Consider the following 18,065-nt stretch of genomic DNA (forward strand, 5'->3'; position numbering starts at 1 on the left):
CTGAAAAAACCTCCAAGCCTCAGAATCAGGTTTATTGTCACTGACAAATGTCATGAAATTTGTTCTTTGGAGCAGCACCCCAAATGTACAGTAAATTACAATAAGAAATATAAAGGATAAATAAGTAATACAAAATAGTGAGGGAGTGTTTACAGTCCGTTCAGAAATCTGACTGGTGAGGGGAAGAAGCTGTTTCTAAAACATTGAATGTGTATTTTCGGTCTCCTGTTCCTCCTTCGTGATGATAGTAATGTGATGAGGGTCCGTGATAATGGATTCTGCCTTACTGAGGCATCGCCTACTGAAGATGTCCTCGATGGTGGGGAGGCTAGTGCCCGTGGTGGGGCTGTCTGGGTGTACAGCCTCTGCAGCTTTTTTCAATCCTGTGATGTGGAGCCTCTTCCTAAACAGTAGAGATAGCGGGTTTCGTACGTGTGTGATGTAACTGTAAGTACAGAGCGGTGTCACCGCCAGGTCAGGGAAGTGAGCTTCAGGATGGGGGTGTAATCGTTACGTTGTTGGGCAGTCAGTTATTGTTAGTTATAATCGGCTGTTGACCCGGCATTCTCCTCTGTACCTTGCGAGATGCAAGAAGCTGGAATCGGGAGGCCCACGTCCTGATTGCTTTCCTGGTTCCTTTCTTCCTGCACTTTCTGCTTGACCAGCAAAATGGACAAAGGAGATTCTGCAGATGCTGGAAATCCAGAACAACACACACACAATGCTGGAGGAACTCAGCCAGTCAGGCAGCATGTATGGAGAGGAGTAAAAGTTCAACCGTTTGGCCCGAGACTCTTTCACAGGACTCGTCCCTCTGGTCAGGAGGTTCCATCCTATTTCTGGGAATGGAATCCCGGAACATGGTGGATACGAAACTATTGGGTATAATTGGTTTGTTATTAAAGGGTAGACTATTTTCTAAATGGAGATAAAATTCAGAAATCTGAGAAACAAAGGGACTTGGGAGTCCTTGTGCAGGATACCCTATAGGTTAACCTCCAGGTTGAGTCAGTGCTGAAGAAGGCAAATGCAATGTTGGCATTCATTTCTAGGGCTATAGAATATAAGAGCTGGAATGTGATGTTGAGGCTCTTTAAGGAAGTTGTGAGACCACACTTGGAGTATTTTGTGACGTTTTGGGCTCCTTATTTTAGAGAGGATATACTGACATTGGAGAGGGTTCATAGAAGATTCAGAATCAGAATCATGTTTATTATCACCGGCAGGTAATGTGAAATTTGTCAACTTAGCAGCTGCAGTTCAATGCAATACGTCATCCAGCAGAGAGAGAGAGAGAAAAAATAAATTAAATAAAATAAAACATAATAAATAAACAAGTAAATCAAATATGTATATTGAATAGATTATTTTAAAAATGTGTAAAAACAGAAATATCGTATATTAAAAAAAGTGAAGTATTGTCCAAAGCTTCAAATTCCATTTAGCAATTGGATGGCAGAGGGCAAGAAGCTGTTTGAGAATCGCTGAGTGAGTGCCTTCAGACTTCTGTATCTCCTGGAATCATGAGAATGATTCCAGGAACGGAAGGGTTATTGTATGAGGAATGTCTGGCAGCTCTTGGGCTGTATTGCCTGGAGTTCAGGAGAATGAGGGGGGGATCTCATAGAAACATTCCAAATTTTAAAAGGCCTGAACAGATTAGAAATGGCAAAGTTATTTCCCATGATAGGGGAGTCTAGGACAAGAGGGCACGACTTCAGTATTGAAGGACGTCCAGTTGGAGCAGAGATGCAGAGAAATTACTATAGTCAGAGAGTGGTAAATCTGTGGAAATTGTTTCCATGAGCAGCAAGTCATTGGGTGCATTTAAGGCAAAGATAGATAGGTTCTTGATTAGCCAGGGCATCAAAGGAAGAAGGCAGGGGAGTGGGGATGACTGGAAGAATTGGATCAGCTTGGGGAATCCTCACTGACACTGAGTAGTGTCAGAACACTGGTTCATTCTCCACCCTCGGCCTCGATGCCTGAATCTTTGTAATCAGGCCTGACATCAGATTAAACAAATCAACCATAAAATGTACAAGATAGTGGATGCCTCCCCGGTGCTGAGAGTGAAGTGTGTTAACACCGTCAGGGAACGGGGGAGATATCTCAAAGACAAGCTACCTCAGCTTCAGCAGTACACCAGTTTACAGCCCCTTACAGCTTACAGTTGAGTCCTTTGTGTTTTGACAGAGTACGCAGCCCTCTTCACAGCAGACAGAGTTGCCCTCAGGCCGTTTGCGGCGCTCAAGGGCGGCGAATCAAATCAACAGCGAGAAAGAAACTGACACACCGCCGCAGACCAAAGCCCGTCGGCAGACGTCCCAGCTCTCCCCTTCAGCATCTGTGGCCTCCGTTACGGAGAATGTCGCTCTGCCCAAGGTAAGTATCGACTGAGGGAAGTTGCTCCTTGCAGCCATTAAAATTAATATGGTCAAAATCCCTGAAAAAACCTCCAAGCCTCAGAATCAGGTTTATTGTCACTGACAAATGTCATGAAATTTGTTCTTTGGAGCAGCACCCCAAATGTACAGTAAATTACAATAAGAAATATAAAGGATAAATAAGTAATGCAAAATAGTGAGGGAGTGTTTACAGTCTGTTCAGAAATCTGACTGGTGAGGGGAAGAAGCTGTTTCTAAAACATTGAATGTGTATTTTCGGTCTCCTGTTCCTCCTTCGTGATGATAGTAATGTGATGAGGGTCCGTGATAATGGATTCTGCCTTACTGAGGCATCGCCTACTGAAGATGTCCTCGATGGTGGGGAGGCTAGTGCCCGTGGTGGGGCTGTCTGGGTGTACAGCCTCTGCAGCTTTTTTCAATCCTGTGATGTGGAGCCTCTTCCTAAACAGTAGAGATAGCGGGTTTCGTACGTGTGTGATGTAACTGTAAGTACAGAGCGGTGTCACCGCCAGGTCAGGGAAGTGAGCTTCAGGATGGGGGTGTAATCGTTACGTTGTTGGGCAGTCAGTTATTGTTAGTTATAATCGGCTGTTGACCCGGCATTCTCCTCTGTACCTTGCGAGATGCAAGAAGCTGGGATCGGGAGGCCCACGTCCTGATTGCTTTCCTGGTTCCTTTCTTCCTGCACTTTCTGCTTGACCAGCAAAATGGACAAAGGAGATTCTGCAGATGCTGGAAATCCAGAACAACACACACACAATGCTGGAGGAACTCAGCCAGTCAGGCAGTATGTATGGCGAGGAGTAAAAGTTCAACCGTTTGGCCCGAGACTCTTTCACAGGGCTCGTCCCTCTGGTCAGGAGGTTCCATCCTACTTCTGGGAATGGAATCCCGGAACATGATGGATACGGAACTATTGGGAATAATTGGTTTGTTGTCAAAGGGTGGACTGTTTTCTAAATGTGGATAAAATCCAGAATTCTGAGCAGTAAAGGGACTTTGGAGTCCTTGTGCAGGATTCCCTGAAGGTTAATTTGCAGGTTGAGTCGGTGGTGAGGAAGGCAAATGTGATGTCAGTATTCATTTCAAGTAGACTAGAATATAAAAGCAAGGATATAACGTTGAGGCTTCATAAAGCACTGGTGAGGTCTCAGTTTATTATTGTGACCAGTTTTGGGCCCCTTATCTTGGAGAAGATTCAAAGAAATGATTCCAGGATTGAACAGCTTGTCTTATGAAGAGCGTTTGTTGGCCCTGGGTCTGTATTCACAAGAAGGAGGAGTGATCTAATAGAAATGATCCTTTTCTGGCTGGCTGCCGGTTACCAGTGGAGATCCCCAGGGGTTGGTATTGGGATCACTGCTTTTTGCAATGTATGTCAATGATTTGGACTATGGGATTAATGGATTTGTGGCTAACTTTTTCCGATGATACAAAGATAAGTGGCGGAGCAGGTAGTGTTGAGGAAACTTCTTCGGCTGCCCATCGATTTTCAATGTTGACTGAGGCCTAAGCAAGTTTGTATGGAAGACCAGCAGTTGCCCAAGCTGCAAGTCTCCCCTCTCCACGCCACCGATGTTGTCCAAGGGAAGGGCATTAAGGCCCATACAGCTTGGCATCGGTGTCGTCACAGAGCAATGGTGTGGTTAAGTGCCTTGCTCAAGGACACAACACACTGCCTCAGCTAAGGCTTGAACTAGCGACCTTCAGATCATTAGATCGATGTCTTAGCCATGTGCCGCACTAAGGAAACAGAGAGCCTGCAGAGAGACTTAGACACTTTAAGGGAATGGGCAAAGAAGTGGCAAATGAAATACAATGTTGTAAAGTGTCTGGTCATGCACTTCGGTGGAAGAAATAAACAGGCAGACTATTATTTAGATGGAGAGAGAATTCAAAACGCAGAGATGCAAAGAGTCTTGGGAGTTCTTGTGCAAGATACACTAAAGGTTAACCTCCAGGTTGAGTCGGTGGTGAAGAAGGCAAATGCAATGTTGGCATTCATTTCTAGAGATATAGAATATAAGAGCCAGGGTGTGATGTTGAGTCTCCATAAGGCACTCGTGAGATCACACTTGGAGTATTGGGTGCAGTTTTGGGCTCTTTATTTTAGAAAGGATATACCGACATTGGAGAGGGTTCAGAGAAGATTCATGAGAATGAATCCAGGAAGGAAGAGCTTACTGTATGAGGAACGACTGGCAGCTCTTGGGCTGTATTCCCTGGAGTTTGGGAGAATGAGGGGGGATTTCATAGAAACATTTTGAATATTAAAAGGCCTGAACAGATTAGATATGGCCAAGTTATTTCCCATGGTAGGGGAGTCTAGGACAAGAGGGCACGACTTCGGTATTGAAGGAGTCCAGTTAGAACAGAGATGTGGAGAAATTACTTTAATCAGTGGGTGGTAAATCTGTGGAATTTGTTGTTATGAGCAGCTGTGGAGGCCAAGTCATTGGGTGCATTTAAAGCAGAGATAGATAGGTTCTGGTTCAGCCAGGGCGTCAAAGGATATGGGGAGAAGGCAGGGGAGTGGGGATGACTGGAAGAATTGGATCAGCTTGGGGAATCCTCACTGACACTGAGTAGTGTCAGAACACTGGTTCATTCTCCACCCTCGGTCTCGATGCCTGAATCTTTGTAATCAGGCCTGACATCAGATTAAACAAATCAACCATAAAATGTACAAGATAGTAGATGCCTCCCCGGTGCTGAGAGTGAAGTGTGTTAACACCGTCGGGGAACGGGGGAGATATCTCAAAGACAAACTATCTCAGCTTCAGCAGTACACCAGTTTACAGCCCCTTACAGCTTACAGTTGAGTCCTTTGTGTTTTGACAGAGTACGCAGCCCTCTTCACAGCAGACAGAGTTGCCCTCAGGCCGTTTGCGGCGCTCAAGGGCGGCAAATCAAATCGACAGCGAGAAAGAAACCAGCACACTGCCGCAGACCAAAGCCCGTCGGCAGACGTCCCAGCTCTCCCCTTCAGCATCTGTGGCCTCCGTTACGGAGAATGTCGCTCTGCCCAAGGTAAGTATCGACTGAGGGAAGTTGCTCCTTGCAGCCATTAAAATTAATATGGTCAAAATCCCTGAAAAAACCTCCAAGCCTCAGAATCAGGTTTATTGTCACTGACAAATGTCATGAAATTTGTTCTTTGGAGCAGCACCCCAAATGTACAGTAAATTACAATAAGAAATATAAAGGATAAATAAGTAATGCAAAATAGTGAGGGAGTGTTTACAGTCCGTTCAGAAATCTGACTGGTGAGGGGAAGAAGCTGTTTCTAAAACATTGAATGTGTATTTTCGGTCTCCTGTTCCTCCTTCGTGATGATAGTAATGTGATGAGGGTCCGTGATAATGGATTCTGCCTTACTGAGGCATCGCCTACTGAAGATGTCCTCGATGGTGGGGAGGCTAGTGCCCGTGGTGGGGCTGTCTGGGTGTACAGCCTCTGCAGCTTTTTTCAATCCTGTGATGTGGAGCCTCTTCCTAAACAGTAGAGATAGCGGGTTTCGTACGTGTGTGATGTAACTGTAAGTACAGAGCGGTGTCACCGCCAGGTCAGGGAAGTGAGCTTCAGGATGGGGGTGTAATCGTTACGTTGTTGGGCAGTCAGTTATTGTTAGTTATAATCGGCTGTTGACCCGGCATTCTCCTCTGTACCTTGCGAGATGCAAGAAGCTGGAATCGGGAGGCCCACGTCCTGATTGCTTTCCTGGTTCCTTTCTTCCTGCACTTTCTGCTTGACCAGCAAAATGGACAAAGGAGATTCTGCAGATGCTGGAAATCCAGAACAACACACACACAATGCTGGAGGAACTCAGCCAGTCAGGCAGCATGTATGGAGAGGTGTAAAAGTTCAACAGTTCGGCCCGAGACCCTTTCACAGGACTCGTCCCTCTGGTCAGGAGGTTCCATCCTATTTCTGGGAATGGAATCCCGGAACATGGTGGATACGGAACTATTGGGAATAATCAGTTTGTTATTGTCACGTGTACTGAAAACAGTGAAAAACCTTTGTGTGCCTGCAGGCCAAACAGATCATTCCACACATAAATACACTGAGGTGGTTCAAAAGGAAAACCAATACCAGTGCAGATTACCTTCTGAATTAGTCCTGATGAAGGATCTGGACCCAACACGTTGACTGTTCATACACTTTCATAGATACTACCTGACCTGCTGTATCCCTCCAGCATTTTGTGAGTTACTGAAGACGTTTTGTGTCTGTGTTACTGTTCCCACCTTTTGTAATGTGATGTCTCTAGTTATCGTATACTCGGGTCCAACAAGCACCCATTTACACTAGAGTACAGGCCAGCTAAAAATCTAATGAAAAACGCCCAAACACCAATCCCACCTACTTACACCATGTCTGTAACCCTCCATCTTCCTCACATCATTCCAACGTCTCTGTAACGCCTCTATGTATTTGCCTCCAGCGCCATGCCAGCAGTGCATTCCAGGCATCCGTGACCCTCTGAGTAAAATACTTACCCCTCAAATCCCTCTTGAACCTACCCCCTCCCCCATCTTCAATGCATGGTCTCTGGTATTAGACATTTCAACCCTGGAAAACAGATACTCCCTGTCCCCTCTTTCAGTGCCTCTCCTAATCTTGTAAACCTCTATCAGATCTCCCCTCAGCCTCCGATGCACCAGAGAATACACCCCAAGTTTAGCCAACCTCTTGTGATAGCATATGCCCTCTAAACCAGGCAGCATCCTGGTAAACCTCTTCTGCAACCTCTGCAAAGCCTCAACATCCTTCTACTGTGGAGCAACCTGAACTGTATGCAATAGTTCAGATGCGGCCTAGCCAAAGTTTCAGAATGTTGCAACTTAACCTCTTGACTTTTGAACTCAGTACCTCAATTAATAAAAGCAAACATTCCATAAACCTCTTAACCACCTTATCGACCTGTGTAGCCACTTCCAAGGAACATGAACTTGGATCCCAAAATCTCCCTGTTCATCTCTCTGCCCTCAACAGTGTACTGTCTCCTTGCAGTTGCTCTACCGAGGAAACACCTCACATTTATCTGGGTTTAACTCCATCTACCTTTTCTCAGTCCATATCTGCAACTGGTCTATATCGTGCTGTATTCTTTGCCAGTATTCAACACTATCCCCAACTCCACCAATCTAGGTATCATCCACAAATTTACTAACCCACCCACTACATTTTCATCCAGGACACTGATATAAATCACAAAACAGCAGAACTCCACTGCTTACAGACCTCCAGTCCGAATAAGTCCCTTCAGATTAATTTTAACATAGAAACATAGAAATCCTACAGCACAATATAGGCTCTTCAGCCTACAAAGTTGTGCCGAACATGTCCCTACCTTAGAAATTACTAGGCTCACCTATAGCCCTCCATTTTTCTAAGCTCCATGTACTTATCTTAAAAGACCCTATCGTATCCTCCTCTACCACCGTCGCCAGCAGCCCATTCCACGCACTCACCACACTCTGAGTAAAAAACTTACCCCTGACATCTCCTCTGTACCTACTCCACAGCACCTTAAACCTGTGTCCTCTTGTGGCAACCATTTCAGCCCTGGGAAAAAGCCTCTGACTATCCACACGATCATCAAAGCCTCTCATTTTGCTAATGGCATACTCAGCAAAACTAGAGACTAGTAACTGTAACAGGATCAATGAACGATCAGGCAGAGTGCGGAAGACAAACTGCGCAAATGCAAATATAAATAGATCGCAGTAACTAACGAGAACGTGAGATAATGAGATAGGGTCATTCAAGACAGATCCCTGCAAACAACAAAAAAGTGAATGAATCATACACAGACCCGAGGGCAGCATCCCCGAAAGTGAAACCACAGCCGCCGAGGCAAGTGCAGCTGGTGAAGACTCGTGCACCTCACACCCGATGGTAGTAACGAGAGGAGAGGGAGGCGAGCCAGACACAGACAGATGGGCAGGGCTCAGCGGGGGGAATCCTCACTGACACTGAGCAGTGTCAGAACACTGGTTCATCCTCCATCCTCAGCCTCGATGCCTGAATCTTTGTCATCTGTCTTGACATCAGATTAAATAAATCAAAAATAAATTGTACAAGATAGTGGATGCCTCCCCGGTGCTGAGAGTGAAGTGTGTTAACACCATCGGGGAACGGGGGGAGATATCTCAAAGACAAGCTACCTCAGCTTCAGCAGTACACCAGTTTACAGCCCCTTACAGCTTACAGTTGAGTCCTTTGTGTTTTGACAGAGTACGCAGCCCTCTTCACAGCAGACAGAGTTGCCCTCAGGCCGTTTGCGGCGCTCAAGGGCGGCAAATCAAATCAACAGCGAGAAAGAAACTGACACACCGCCACAGATCAAAACCCGCCGGCAGACGTCCCAGCTCTCCCCTTCCGCATCTGTGGCCTCCGTTACGGAGAACGTTGCTCTGCCCAAGGTAAGTATCAACTGGGGGATGTGGCCCCTTGCAGGCATTAAAATTAATATGGTCAGAAAACCTCCAAGCCTCAGAATCAGGTTTATTGTCACTGACAAATGTCATGAAATTTGTTCTTTGGAGCAGCACCCCAAATGTACAGTAAATTACAATAAGAAATATAAAAGTTAGGTAAGTAATGCAAAATAGTGAGGTAGCATTCAGAAACCTGATTGATGAGGGGAAGAAGCTGTTCCTAAAATGTTGTTTGTGGCTCCTCGGGCTCCTGTACCTCCTTCCTGAGAAGAGGGCAAGTCTCGAGTGGTAAGAGCCCCAGTGATGGATTCTGACTTCTTGAGGCATTGTTTAAGGAAGATGTCCTCGATGGTGGGGAGGCTAGTGCCCGTGGTGGGGCTGTCTGGGTGTACAGCCTCTGCAGCTTTTTTCAATCCTGTGCAGTGGAGCCTCTTCCTAAACAGTAGAGATAGCGGGTTTCGTACGTGTGTGATGTAACGGTAAGTACAGAGCAGTGTCACCGCCAGGTCAGGGAAGTGAGCTTCAGGATGGGGGTGTAATCGTTACGTTGTTGGGCAGTCAGTTATTGTTAGTTATAATCGGCTGTTGACCCGGCATTCTCCTCTGTACCTTGCGAGATGCAAGAAGCTGGAATCGGGAGGCCCACGTCCTGATTGCTTTCCTGGTTCCTTTCTTCCTGCACTTTCTGCTTGACCAGCAAAATGGACAAAGGAGATTCTTCAGATGCTGGAAATCCAGGAATTCAGCTGGTCAGGCAGCATGTATGGAGAGGAGTAAAAATTCAACAGTTTGGGCTGATACCCTTTAATAGGACTCATCCCTCTGGTCAGGAGATTCCATCCTATTTCTGGGAATGGAGTGGATACGGAACTATTGGAAATAATTGGTTTGTTTTTTAAAGGGTAGACTATTTTCTAAATGTGGATAAAATCCAGAATTCTGAGCAGTAAAGGGACTTTGGAGTCCTTGTGCAGGATTCCCTGAAGGTTAATTTGCAGGTTAAGTCGGTGGTGAGGAAGGCAAATGTGATATTAGTATTAATTTCAAGTAGACTAGAATATAAAAGCAAGGATGTAACGTTGAGGCTTCATAAAGCACTGGTGAGGTCTCTTTGGAGTATTGTAAACAGTAGAAAGGATATACTGACACCAGAGAGGATTCAAAGGAGGTTCACAAAAATGATTGCAGGATTGAACGGCTTGTCATATGCAGGGTGTTTGATGGCTCTGAACCTGTATTCACAAGAATTCAGAAGAATGAGGATTGATTTAATTGAAACCTATTGAATGGTGAAAGGCCTTGATAGAGTGGATGTGGAGAGGATGTTTCCTGTGGTGGCTGAGTCTAGGATCAGAGGATACAGCCTCAGAATAGAAAGACGTCCTTTTAGAATGGAGATAAGGAGGAATTTCTTTTGCCAGAGAGTGGAGAATCTGTTGCCACAGGCAGCTACCGAGGCCAAGTCTTTATGTGTATTTAAGGCAGAGGTTGCTAAATTTTTGATTGGTCAGGGCATGGAGGGATATAGGGAGAAGGCAGAAGATTGGGGCTGAGGGGCAAATTGGATCAACCATGATAAAATGGCTGAGCAGACTCGATGGGCCAAATGGCCTCATTCTTCTCCCTTATGTTAAGGTCACATGTATCGAATACAGTGAAAAGGTTTGTGTGCAATCCACCCAGAGCATTCCACACACAAATACCATCGATAGCAACGCATAATACCTTCTGACTAAGTCCTGATGGAAGTTCTCAGCCCAATACGTCCACTGTTTATTCCCCTCCATAGATGTTACCTGGCCTGCTGAGTTCCTCCAGCATTGTGTGTTTTTTTTACTGAAGCCTTCCCGCAGGATGTTTCTTGCTCCTTTGTATATTGCAAGGTTTTAGATCATTAGAACACTACAGCACAGTACAGGCCTTTCAGCACTCGATGTTATGCCGACCCATATATTCCTTAAAAAAAAAGTACTAAACCCACACTACCCCGTAACCCTCTATTTTTCTTTCATCCATGTGCCTGTCCAAGAGGCTCTTAAATACCCCTTAATGTTTTAGCCTCCACCACCATCCCTGGCAAGTCATTCCAGGCACCCACAACCCTCTGTGGAAAAAACTTACCCCTGATGTCTCCCCTAAACTTCCCTCCCTTAACTTTGTACATATGCCCTCTTGTGTTTTGCTATTTGTGCCTGGGAAACAGGTATTGACTATCCAACCTATCTATGCCTCTCATAATCTTGTAGACCTCTATCAAGTCCCCTCTCATCCTTCTATGCTCCAAAGAGAAAAGTCCCAGCTCTGCTAACCTTGCCTCATAAGACTTGTTTTCTAATCCAGGTAACATCCTGGTAAATCTCTGCACTCTCTCCATAGCTTCTACATCCTTCCTATAATGAGGTGACCAGAACTGAGCACAATATTCAACATCTTAAACATCATTCAACACAATAAACACACCTTCATCATTTTCGCACCTTTTGTAAAGTGATGTAGCTGGTTATCCGTACTCAAGTCCAGAAAGCCCACTGACCAGCAAGCACCCATTTACTCCAATCACATCTTATTCTCGCCGGTGCATTTCCACCACATTCCCTGTACCCCCCCCCCCCCACCCCCCAGCAGATTTGACCAGTCACGAGGGCAATCTCCATCAGCCAGTTAACCTACCGACCTGCGGTCCTGAGGGGTGGGAGGAGCTGGGGGTAGAGGGGTACTGTTAGTGTTGGTGGGTAGAAGAGACTCATGCAGTCACAGGGAGAACATGCAAGTTCCACACACACACACAGCACAGGAAGTCAGGATCAAACCCTGCTGGCTGTTAACCACGTGCATAACTCAGTGCACAATATTACCTACTCATTTTTGGCCATATCTGTGAGCAGAAGAACATAGGAACTGAATTAGAACCAGGAGCAGTGGCTCCTGGACCAGCCAACCCCCATCCGTTAGCCCACTGTACATTTTCTAGTTTGAACCTTCTTTTTAACACTCCTTTCCCACTGGTTCCCCCTGCCCCACTCCTGTTGACTTCTTATCTCTCCTTGGCCAGGTCATGTTCACCGGACTGGTGGATGAGGACGGGATGAAGGTGATCACGCGGCTCGGGGGCGAGGTTGTGGAGTGCGTCCACAGTAGTACTCACCTGGTCACAGACCGGATCCGCCGCACGGTTAAATTCATGTGTGCTGTTGCCAGGGGCATCCCTGTGGTCACGCCAGACTGGCTGAAGAAGGTGAGTCGTTTCCTTCACTATTGTGGCTGCTGGTGATGTCGTACTTGCGCTGCTTTCACTACCATTCTGTCTTGTTTAACGAGCTGGGAAATAAATGACCCCCAAGGTTAGTCCATAAGGAAACAGAATTAGGCCATTCGGCCCTTCCAGTCTGCTCTACCTTTAGATCATGGATGCTTTATCATCTATCTCAACCCCATTCTCCTGCCTTTTCCCCATAACCTTTGATGTCCTTACTGACCAAGAACTTTTAATATTCCCAATGACTTGGTCTCCACAGCCATTTGCAGCAATGAATTCCACAGATTCACCATGCTCGGGCTAAAGAAATTCTTTCTCATCTCTGTTCTAATGGGACCTGCTTCTGTTCTGAATCTGTGCCCTCCAGTTCTAGACATCCCCACGAAAGAAATCATCCTCTCTATGTCCATTCAGTGTAGGCCTTTCAGTATATAATAGGCTTCATTGAGATTTCTCCCCTAATTCTTTAAGCTCCAGCGGAACTGCAGGTCCAGAGCCATTGAGCGCTCCTCGTACTTCCATTCCAGGGATCGTTCTCATGGGCATACCCTGGACCCTCACCAATGTCAGCACATCCTTTCTTAATGAGAGACCTAAAACTGCTCAGAATACTCCAGGTGTGGTCTGATCAATGTCTTACAAACCCTCAACATCACATCCTTGCTTTTGTATGCTAGTCCTCTCGAAATGAATGTTGACATTGCACTTGCCTTCCAACACAACCTGCAAGTTAACTTCCAGGGTTTAGGTTAGTTCCAAGTCAGTCACCAATTTTGCCTTATTCCTCCTCAAGATGTGTTGCCTCTGTGTCCTGTTTGGGACTGGCTTGCCCCACAGAAGTCAGGGTGGTAGTAGATTGATTGTACTTTGCCTAGAGATCAGTGACCGGTGATGTTCTGCAGGGATCTGTTCTGGGACGCCTGCTCTTTGTGATTTTTTATAAATGATGGATGTGGAAGTGGAAGGGTGGGTTAGTAAGTTTGCTGTTGACACGAAGGTTAGTGAAGTTGTGGGTAGTGTAGAAGGTTATCGTGGGTTACAATGAGACATTGACTGGATGCAGAGAAGTGGCAGATGGAGTTCAACACAGAGAAGTGTGAAGTGATTCAATTTTAAAGGTTGAATTTGAAAGCAGAGAAGATGATCAGTGGCAGGATTCTTTGCAGTTTGGAGGAACAGAGGGATCCTGGGGATCCACATGCATAGATCGCTCAAAGTTGCCACACAAGTTGATTTGGTTGTTAAGGTATATTTTGTATTGGTGGTCATTAGTTGGGGGATTCAGTTCAAGAATTGTAACACTTGGGAGTTTTGTGTTCAGTTCTGGTCACCTCACAGGAAGGGTATAGAAGCTTTAGAGAGGGTGCAGAGGAGATTTACCAGGATGCAAACTGTACAAATGTAAATAATACTGAGAAAATCACTTGTAGAGGCCTTGAAGATTAACGGTTATGGGAATAGCTTTATTTCAGTGAACAGCAGTGTTCTGTGGGTAAAAACGCCTTGTCGATGAGAGAGGTCTGAGGAGAGTGGGTCAGACTGGTTCACATTGACAGGATGGTGACAGTTACTCCAAAACACATTACCATATGTACTTCAATAATAAATTTTCTTTGAATCTTTGATTACCTCCTTTTGCGTGGCTTGTGAGCTTTTAAAATTAAATTCTGTATTCTCATTTTCTGCCGGGCCCTTGTTCTTTCCCAAACTGACCCGCGGGCCCATGACATTGGAGCAGAGTGGGATGAACAGCTACTTCCTGTCGCCTCGCAGCTTCCTGCTGGAGGACCGTGACCAGGAGCAGAACTTCAACTTCAAGCTCAAGGACTCCCTTCAGAAAGCCAAGGAGCAGCCGCTGCTGCAGGTTAGCGTCAGCACCCCCTGCTGGTTCGAGAGCAGGGCCGGGAGCTTTTATTTGTTTGTTTAGAGATACAGCATGGAAAACGAACCTTCTGGTCACAAACAAGCCGGTGCCACCCAAATGTCCCCATGTGACAATTTATCTACCAACTGTTACATTTTTTGGAATGTGGGTAGGAAACTTGGACCTCCCAGAGGAAACTGACAAGGTCACGGGGAGAACACACAGACTCCGTACAGACAGCGGAGGAATTGAATCCAGAATTGTCAGAATAAGTAGTAAAATCATTGGCCAGGTACAAGAATCACTCAGCAGCGTCCATCAGAGATGGACAATAAAGCTCAACAAATAGTAGAGGACATTACACATACACTTCACACATACTACACTCTCATGCCCTCTGGACGCTGCTACAGGTCCCTCCCATCAGCACCAGAAGAGCCTTATCCAGTTTTGACCCTTCCTCTATTCACATCAACACCCAATCTTGGTATGCATAGCACTGTAGACAGTAAAAACACTCAGTTTTATTATGTGTACAGTATTTCTATTTTAAATTGCATGCATTTTTTTAGTATTTGTTATCTATTGTGTTTAACTGTATGTAGTGTGGTGTTCTGTATCTCAAGCTCTGTGATGATGTCCTTGCCACTGCACAAAGTTCCTCACGGAAAGTAAAGTGAATTGAATCCGGTGAGGACCTGGACTGTGCGCTAACATCTCACACAGTCATAGAGTGGCATGAAGGTTTTCCAGTGTGGAACTATATCCTTCACCCCAACTCGTGCTGACCAAGTCACCTCATGAGTTAGTCCCTCGTGCCTACCCGTATCCCTCAAAACCCTTGCTACCCATGTAAGACCATAAGACATAGGAGCAGAATTAGGCCATTCAGTCCATCCTGGCTGATCCCAGATCCCACTAAACCCCATACGACCGGTCCTCTTGCCCTGGCCAAACAGGAAGCGATCAACTTCCGCCTTAGTATATGCTTGGACTTGGCCTCCACTGCAGTCTGTGGCAGAGCATTCCACAGGTTCACTACTGTCTGGCAAAAAAAAATAATCCTCCTTACCTCTGTTCTAAAAGGCCCTCCTTCAATTTTGAGGCCATTCCCTCTAGTTCTGGATTATCCCACCATTGGAAACATCCTCTCCACATCCACCTTATCTAGTCCTTTCAACATTTGGTAGGCTTCAATGTGATTTCCTCCCCTCCCCCCACCACCACACCCGCATTTTTCTGAATTCCAGTGTGTACTGGCCCAAAGCTGCCAAATGCGCCTCATATGTTAACCCCTTCATTCCCGGAATCTTAACTAAATGTTTGTCTTATTTGTACCCACCTCTACCACTTCCGTATACCCACCACCTTCTGTGTGAGGTATTTGCCCTTCATGTCCCTTTTAAATCTTTCCTGTCTCACTTCAAACCCATGCTTTCTGGTTTTAAACTCCCTACCCTGGGGAAAGGACTGTGGCTCTTCACCTTATCTCTGTTCCTCATATTTATGAACCTCATAAAGATACTCCTTGGCCTCCTTTGCACCAGGGAAATGTCCTCCTCTACAGAGCCTCACCTTGTCACTCAAGCCTGCCAGTCTGGTAACATCTTCATAAATTGTTTTTGCACACTTTCCCATTCGATGACATCCTTCTTATAGCAGACAGAACCGTTTACAACTATGGCCTTACCAGTGTCAAAAAAACATAAAACAGTATAGGTTCTTCAGCCCACAATGTTGTTCCAACTCTTTAATATACTTCAAAATCAATTTAATGCTTCCCTCCTGCACCGCCCTCCATCTTTCCCTCATCCACCTGCCTATCTGAGAGCCCCTTCAATCTCCCTAATGTATCTGTTTGTGGTAGCACATTCCACGCACTCACCATTCTCTGTGTGGGAATAAAAAGCAAAGCCCTTTCTCCTTGGGGTGAAGGAGGATGAGAAGTGACCTGACAGGGGTGTGCAAGAGGCATAGATTGAATGGACAGGCAGAGACCTTTTTCTCAGGGTGGAAGTGTCATGTAATGGGGCGTAACTTTAAGGTGTTTATAGGAAAGTAGGGGTGGTGGGGTGTCAGAGATAGGTTTTTACACGGGGAGTGGTGTGTGCATGTTGGGACGGGCTGTGCCAGTGGTGGTAGGGGCAGATACATAAAGAGTTTTAGTGCCATGATAGCGTGGCGGTCAGTGTGACCCTATTACAGCTCGGGGGGGGGTCGGAGTTCAGAGTTCAATTTCAACACTGTCTGTAAGAAGTTTGTACGTCCTTTCCATGAGCACATGGATTTACTTCCACATTCCACAGCCATACAAGTTAGTAGGTTAACTGGTCCTGTGATTAAACTAGGGGTGAAAGAGGTGGGTTGTTGGGCAGTGTCGGAAGGCCCTGTTGCGTGTTGTATCTCTAAATAAGTACACAGGGTGAAGGAGAAACGGAGGGTTATGTGGGATGGAAGGGTTAGATTGGTCTGGGACTAGGGTAAAGGGCCAGCACAACATCATTGGCCAAAGGGCCTGTACTGTTCTGTGGTGTATGTACCTCCTCGCCGATGGTAGTGATGTACCTGATGGTGGTTGTGTTGGCACTTCCATTGGATACCGAAATGGGAAGCTGCTGAGGGTTAAGCTGATGTTGTCTCTCTCCTGATCCCGTCAGGAATACCAGATCCACGTGACAGCGGGGGTGCTGCCCAACCCCAGCCAGATGGCGGCCATTCTGCAGTGCTGCGGTGCGACCGTGCTGCCCAAGATGCCGAGAGCGTATAAGGTGAGCCTGGGTGGTCACTGCGAGGGAAGCCTCTGCAGAATAGGTCCTCCCTGTGACTGTGTGTGTTTGCTCATGTTCCAAAGACGTACGGGGTAGTAGGTTAGGTGGTCGCAGGTGTAATTGGGTGGTGTGAGCTCATTCGGGAAGAAGGGCCTGTTACTGTGCAGTATCTCAAAATAAAAAATAAAATGGTTTTAGACTCCCTTACCCTGGGGGAAATGACTGTGGCCATCCACCTTACCTGTGCCTGATTTTCTGATGTCCTGCACTTTGCAGTGACCTGTCCCTTAGGGAGTGAGTGTTCCTGGGGTTTCTCAATAACAATAAAGCTGAGATTCTAACCCCTGTATCTGTTCCTCGAATCAACAATCGGAACAGGAGAAAATGCTGGTGATTTCGTGCCCCGCCGACCTCCCCAAGTGCAGAGCTGCCCGAGATGCCGGGATCCCCATAGTCAATGCAGAGTTCATCTTGACGGGGATTCTCCAGCACACAGTGGACCTGGCGAAGTATCGTCTGGATGAGGGTGATGCCGTTGACAGCAAGCCGGAGGAGAGAGGCAGGAAACGGAGTTCTACCGTCGACAGCAAGCCGGAGGAGAGAGAGAGCAAACCGGGTCCTACCGCGGCAGCACCAACACAACCAGCCGCAGCTAAGAAGAGAAAGAAGCGGTGACTGTTTTAAAACCAGGTGTAAGACTTTCAATAACACTGTAAATCCACTATATAATTTAAAAAAAGACAAAGTTTGATGTACTTTTCCAATAAAAATTAATGAAATGCAATATGTAGGTGTTCTTATTTTCAACTGTCTGTACAAAAAATTTTAGTCAAATGACAATCTCTTTATGCAGAATCCACAGCAGGGAAAAGCTGCTTTCTGGTTGTATTGAAGGTGGACCAGTGTTCATTTCAAAAATTAAAAAGTACATTTATTATCAGAGTATCTTGAGGTTCATTTTCTTGTAGGCATTTACAGGAAGAATAGAGAATTTGGAGTCATCGAGCCTTAGAAAAGCACAGCATAGAAACAGGCCTTTTGACCAATCTAATCTGTGTCAAAATCATTTAAACTGCTTACTCCCATTGACCTCTATACCCCCTACTATTCATGTACCTATCCAGTGTTGAAATTGTGCTCGCATGCACCACTTGTGCTGGTAACGTATTCCACATTCTCACAACCCTGAGTGAAGAAGTTTCCCCTCATGTTCCCCTTAAATGTTTCACCTTTTGCCCTTTAACCATGACCTCTCGTTGTAGTCCCACCCAACCTCTGGAAAAATCCTGTTTGCATTTACCCTGTCCTTTTGTGTACCTCTAT

The 18,065-nt window shown here is 45.9% G+C and overlaps 1 protein-coding gene across 5 annotated transcripts in view; it reads left to right on the forward strand.

Moving 5' to 3' along the window:
* Positions 1–17,526, forward strand: part of mdc1 (mediator of DNA damage checkpoint 1) — an 86,709-nt gene extending 69,183 nt beyond the window's left edge. For 4 of the 5 annotated variants that reach the window (XM_073031494.1, XM_073031501.1, XM_073031514.1 and 1 more), the window contains 7 exons: positions 2,197–2,385; positions 5,250–5,438; positions 8,651–8,839; positions 11,907–12,089; positions 13,849–13,974; positions 16,632–16,742; positions 17,121–17,526. In XM_073031494.1, the coding sequence (XP_072887595.1) occupies positions 2,197–2,385; positions 5,250–5,438; positions 8,651–8,839; positions 11,907–12,089; positions 13,849–13,974; positions 16,632–16,742; positions 17,121–17,417 (1,284 nt within the window). In that variant the 3' untranslated portion in view covers positions 17,418–17,526. The remainder of the gene's footprint in view (positions 1–2,196; positions 2,386–5,249; positions 5,439–8,650; positions 8,840–11,906; positions 12,090–13,848; positions 13,975–16,631; positions 16,743–17,120) is intronic. The other variant, XM_073031520.1, reaches the window with a different exon arrangement.
* The last annotated feature ends 539 nt before the right edge of the window (positions 17,527–18,065 follow it).

The sequence above is a fragment of the Hemitrygon akajei genome, chromosome 2 (genome assembly GCF_048418815.1).
Source record: "Hemitrygon akajei chromosome 2, sHemAka1.3, whole genome shotgun sequence".
Taxonomy (NCBI): domain Eukaryota; kingdom Metazoa; phylum Chordata; class Chondrichthyes; order Myliobatiformes; family Dasyatidae; genus Hemitrygon; species Hemitrygon akajei.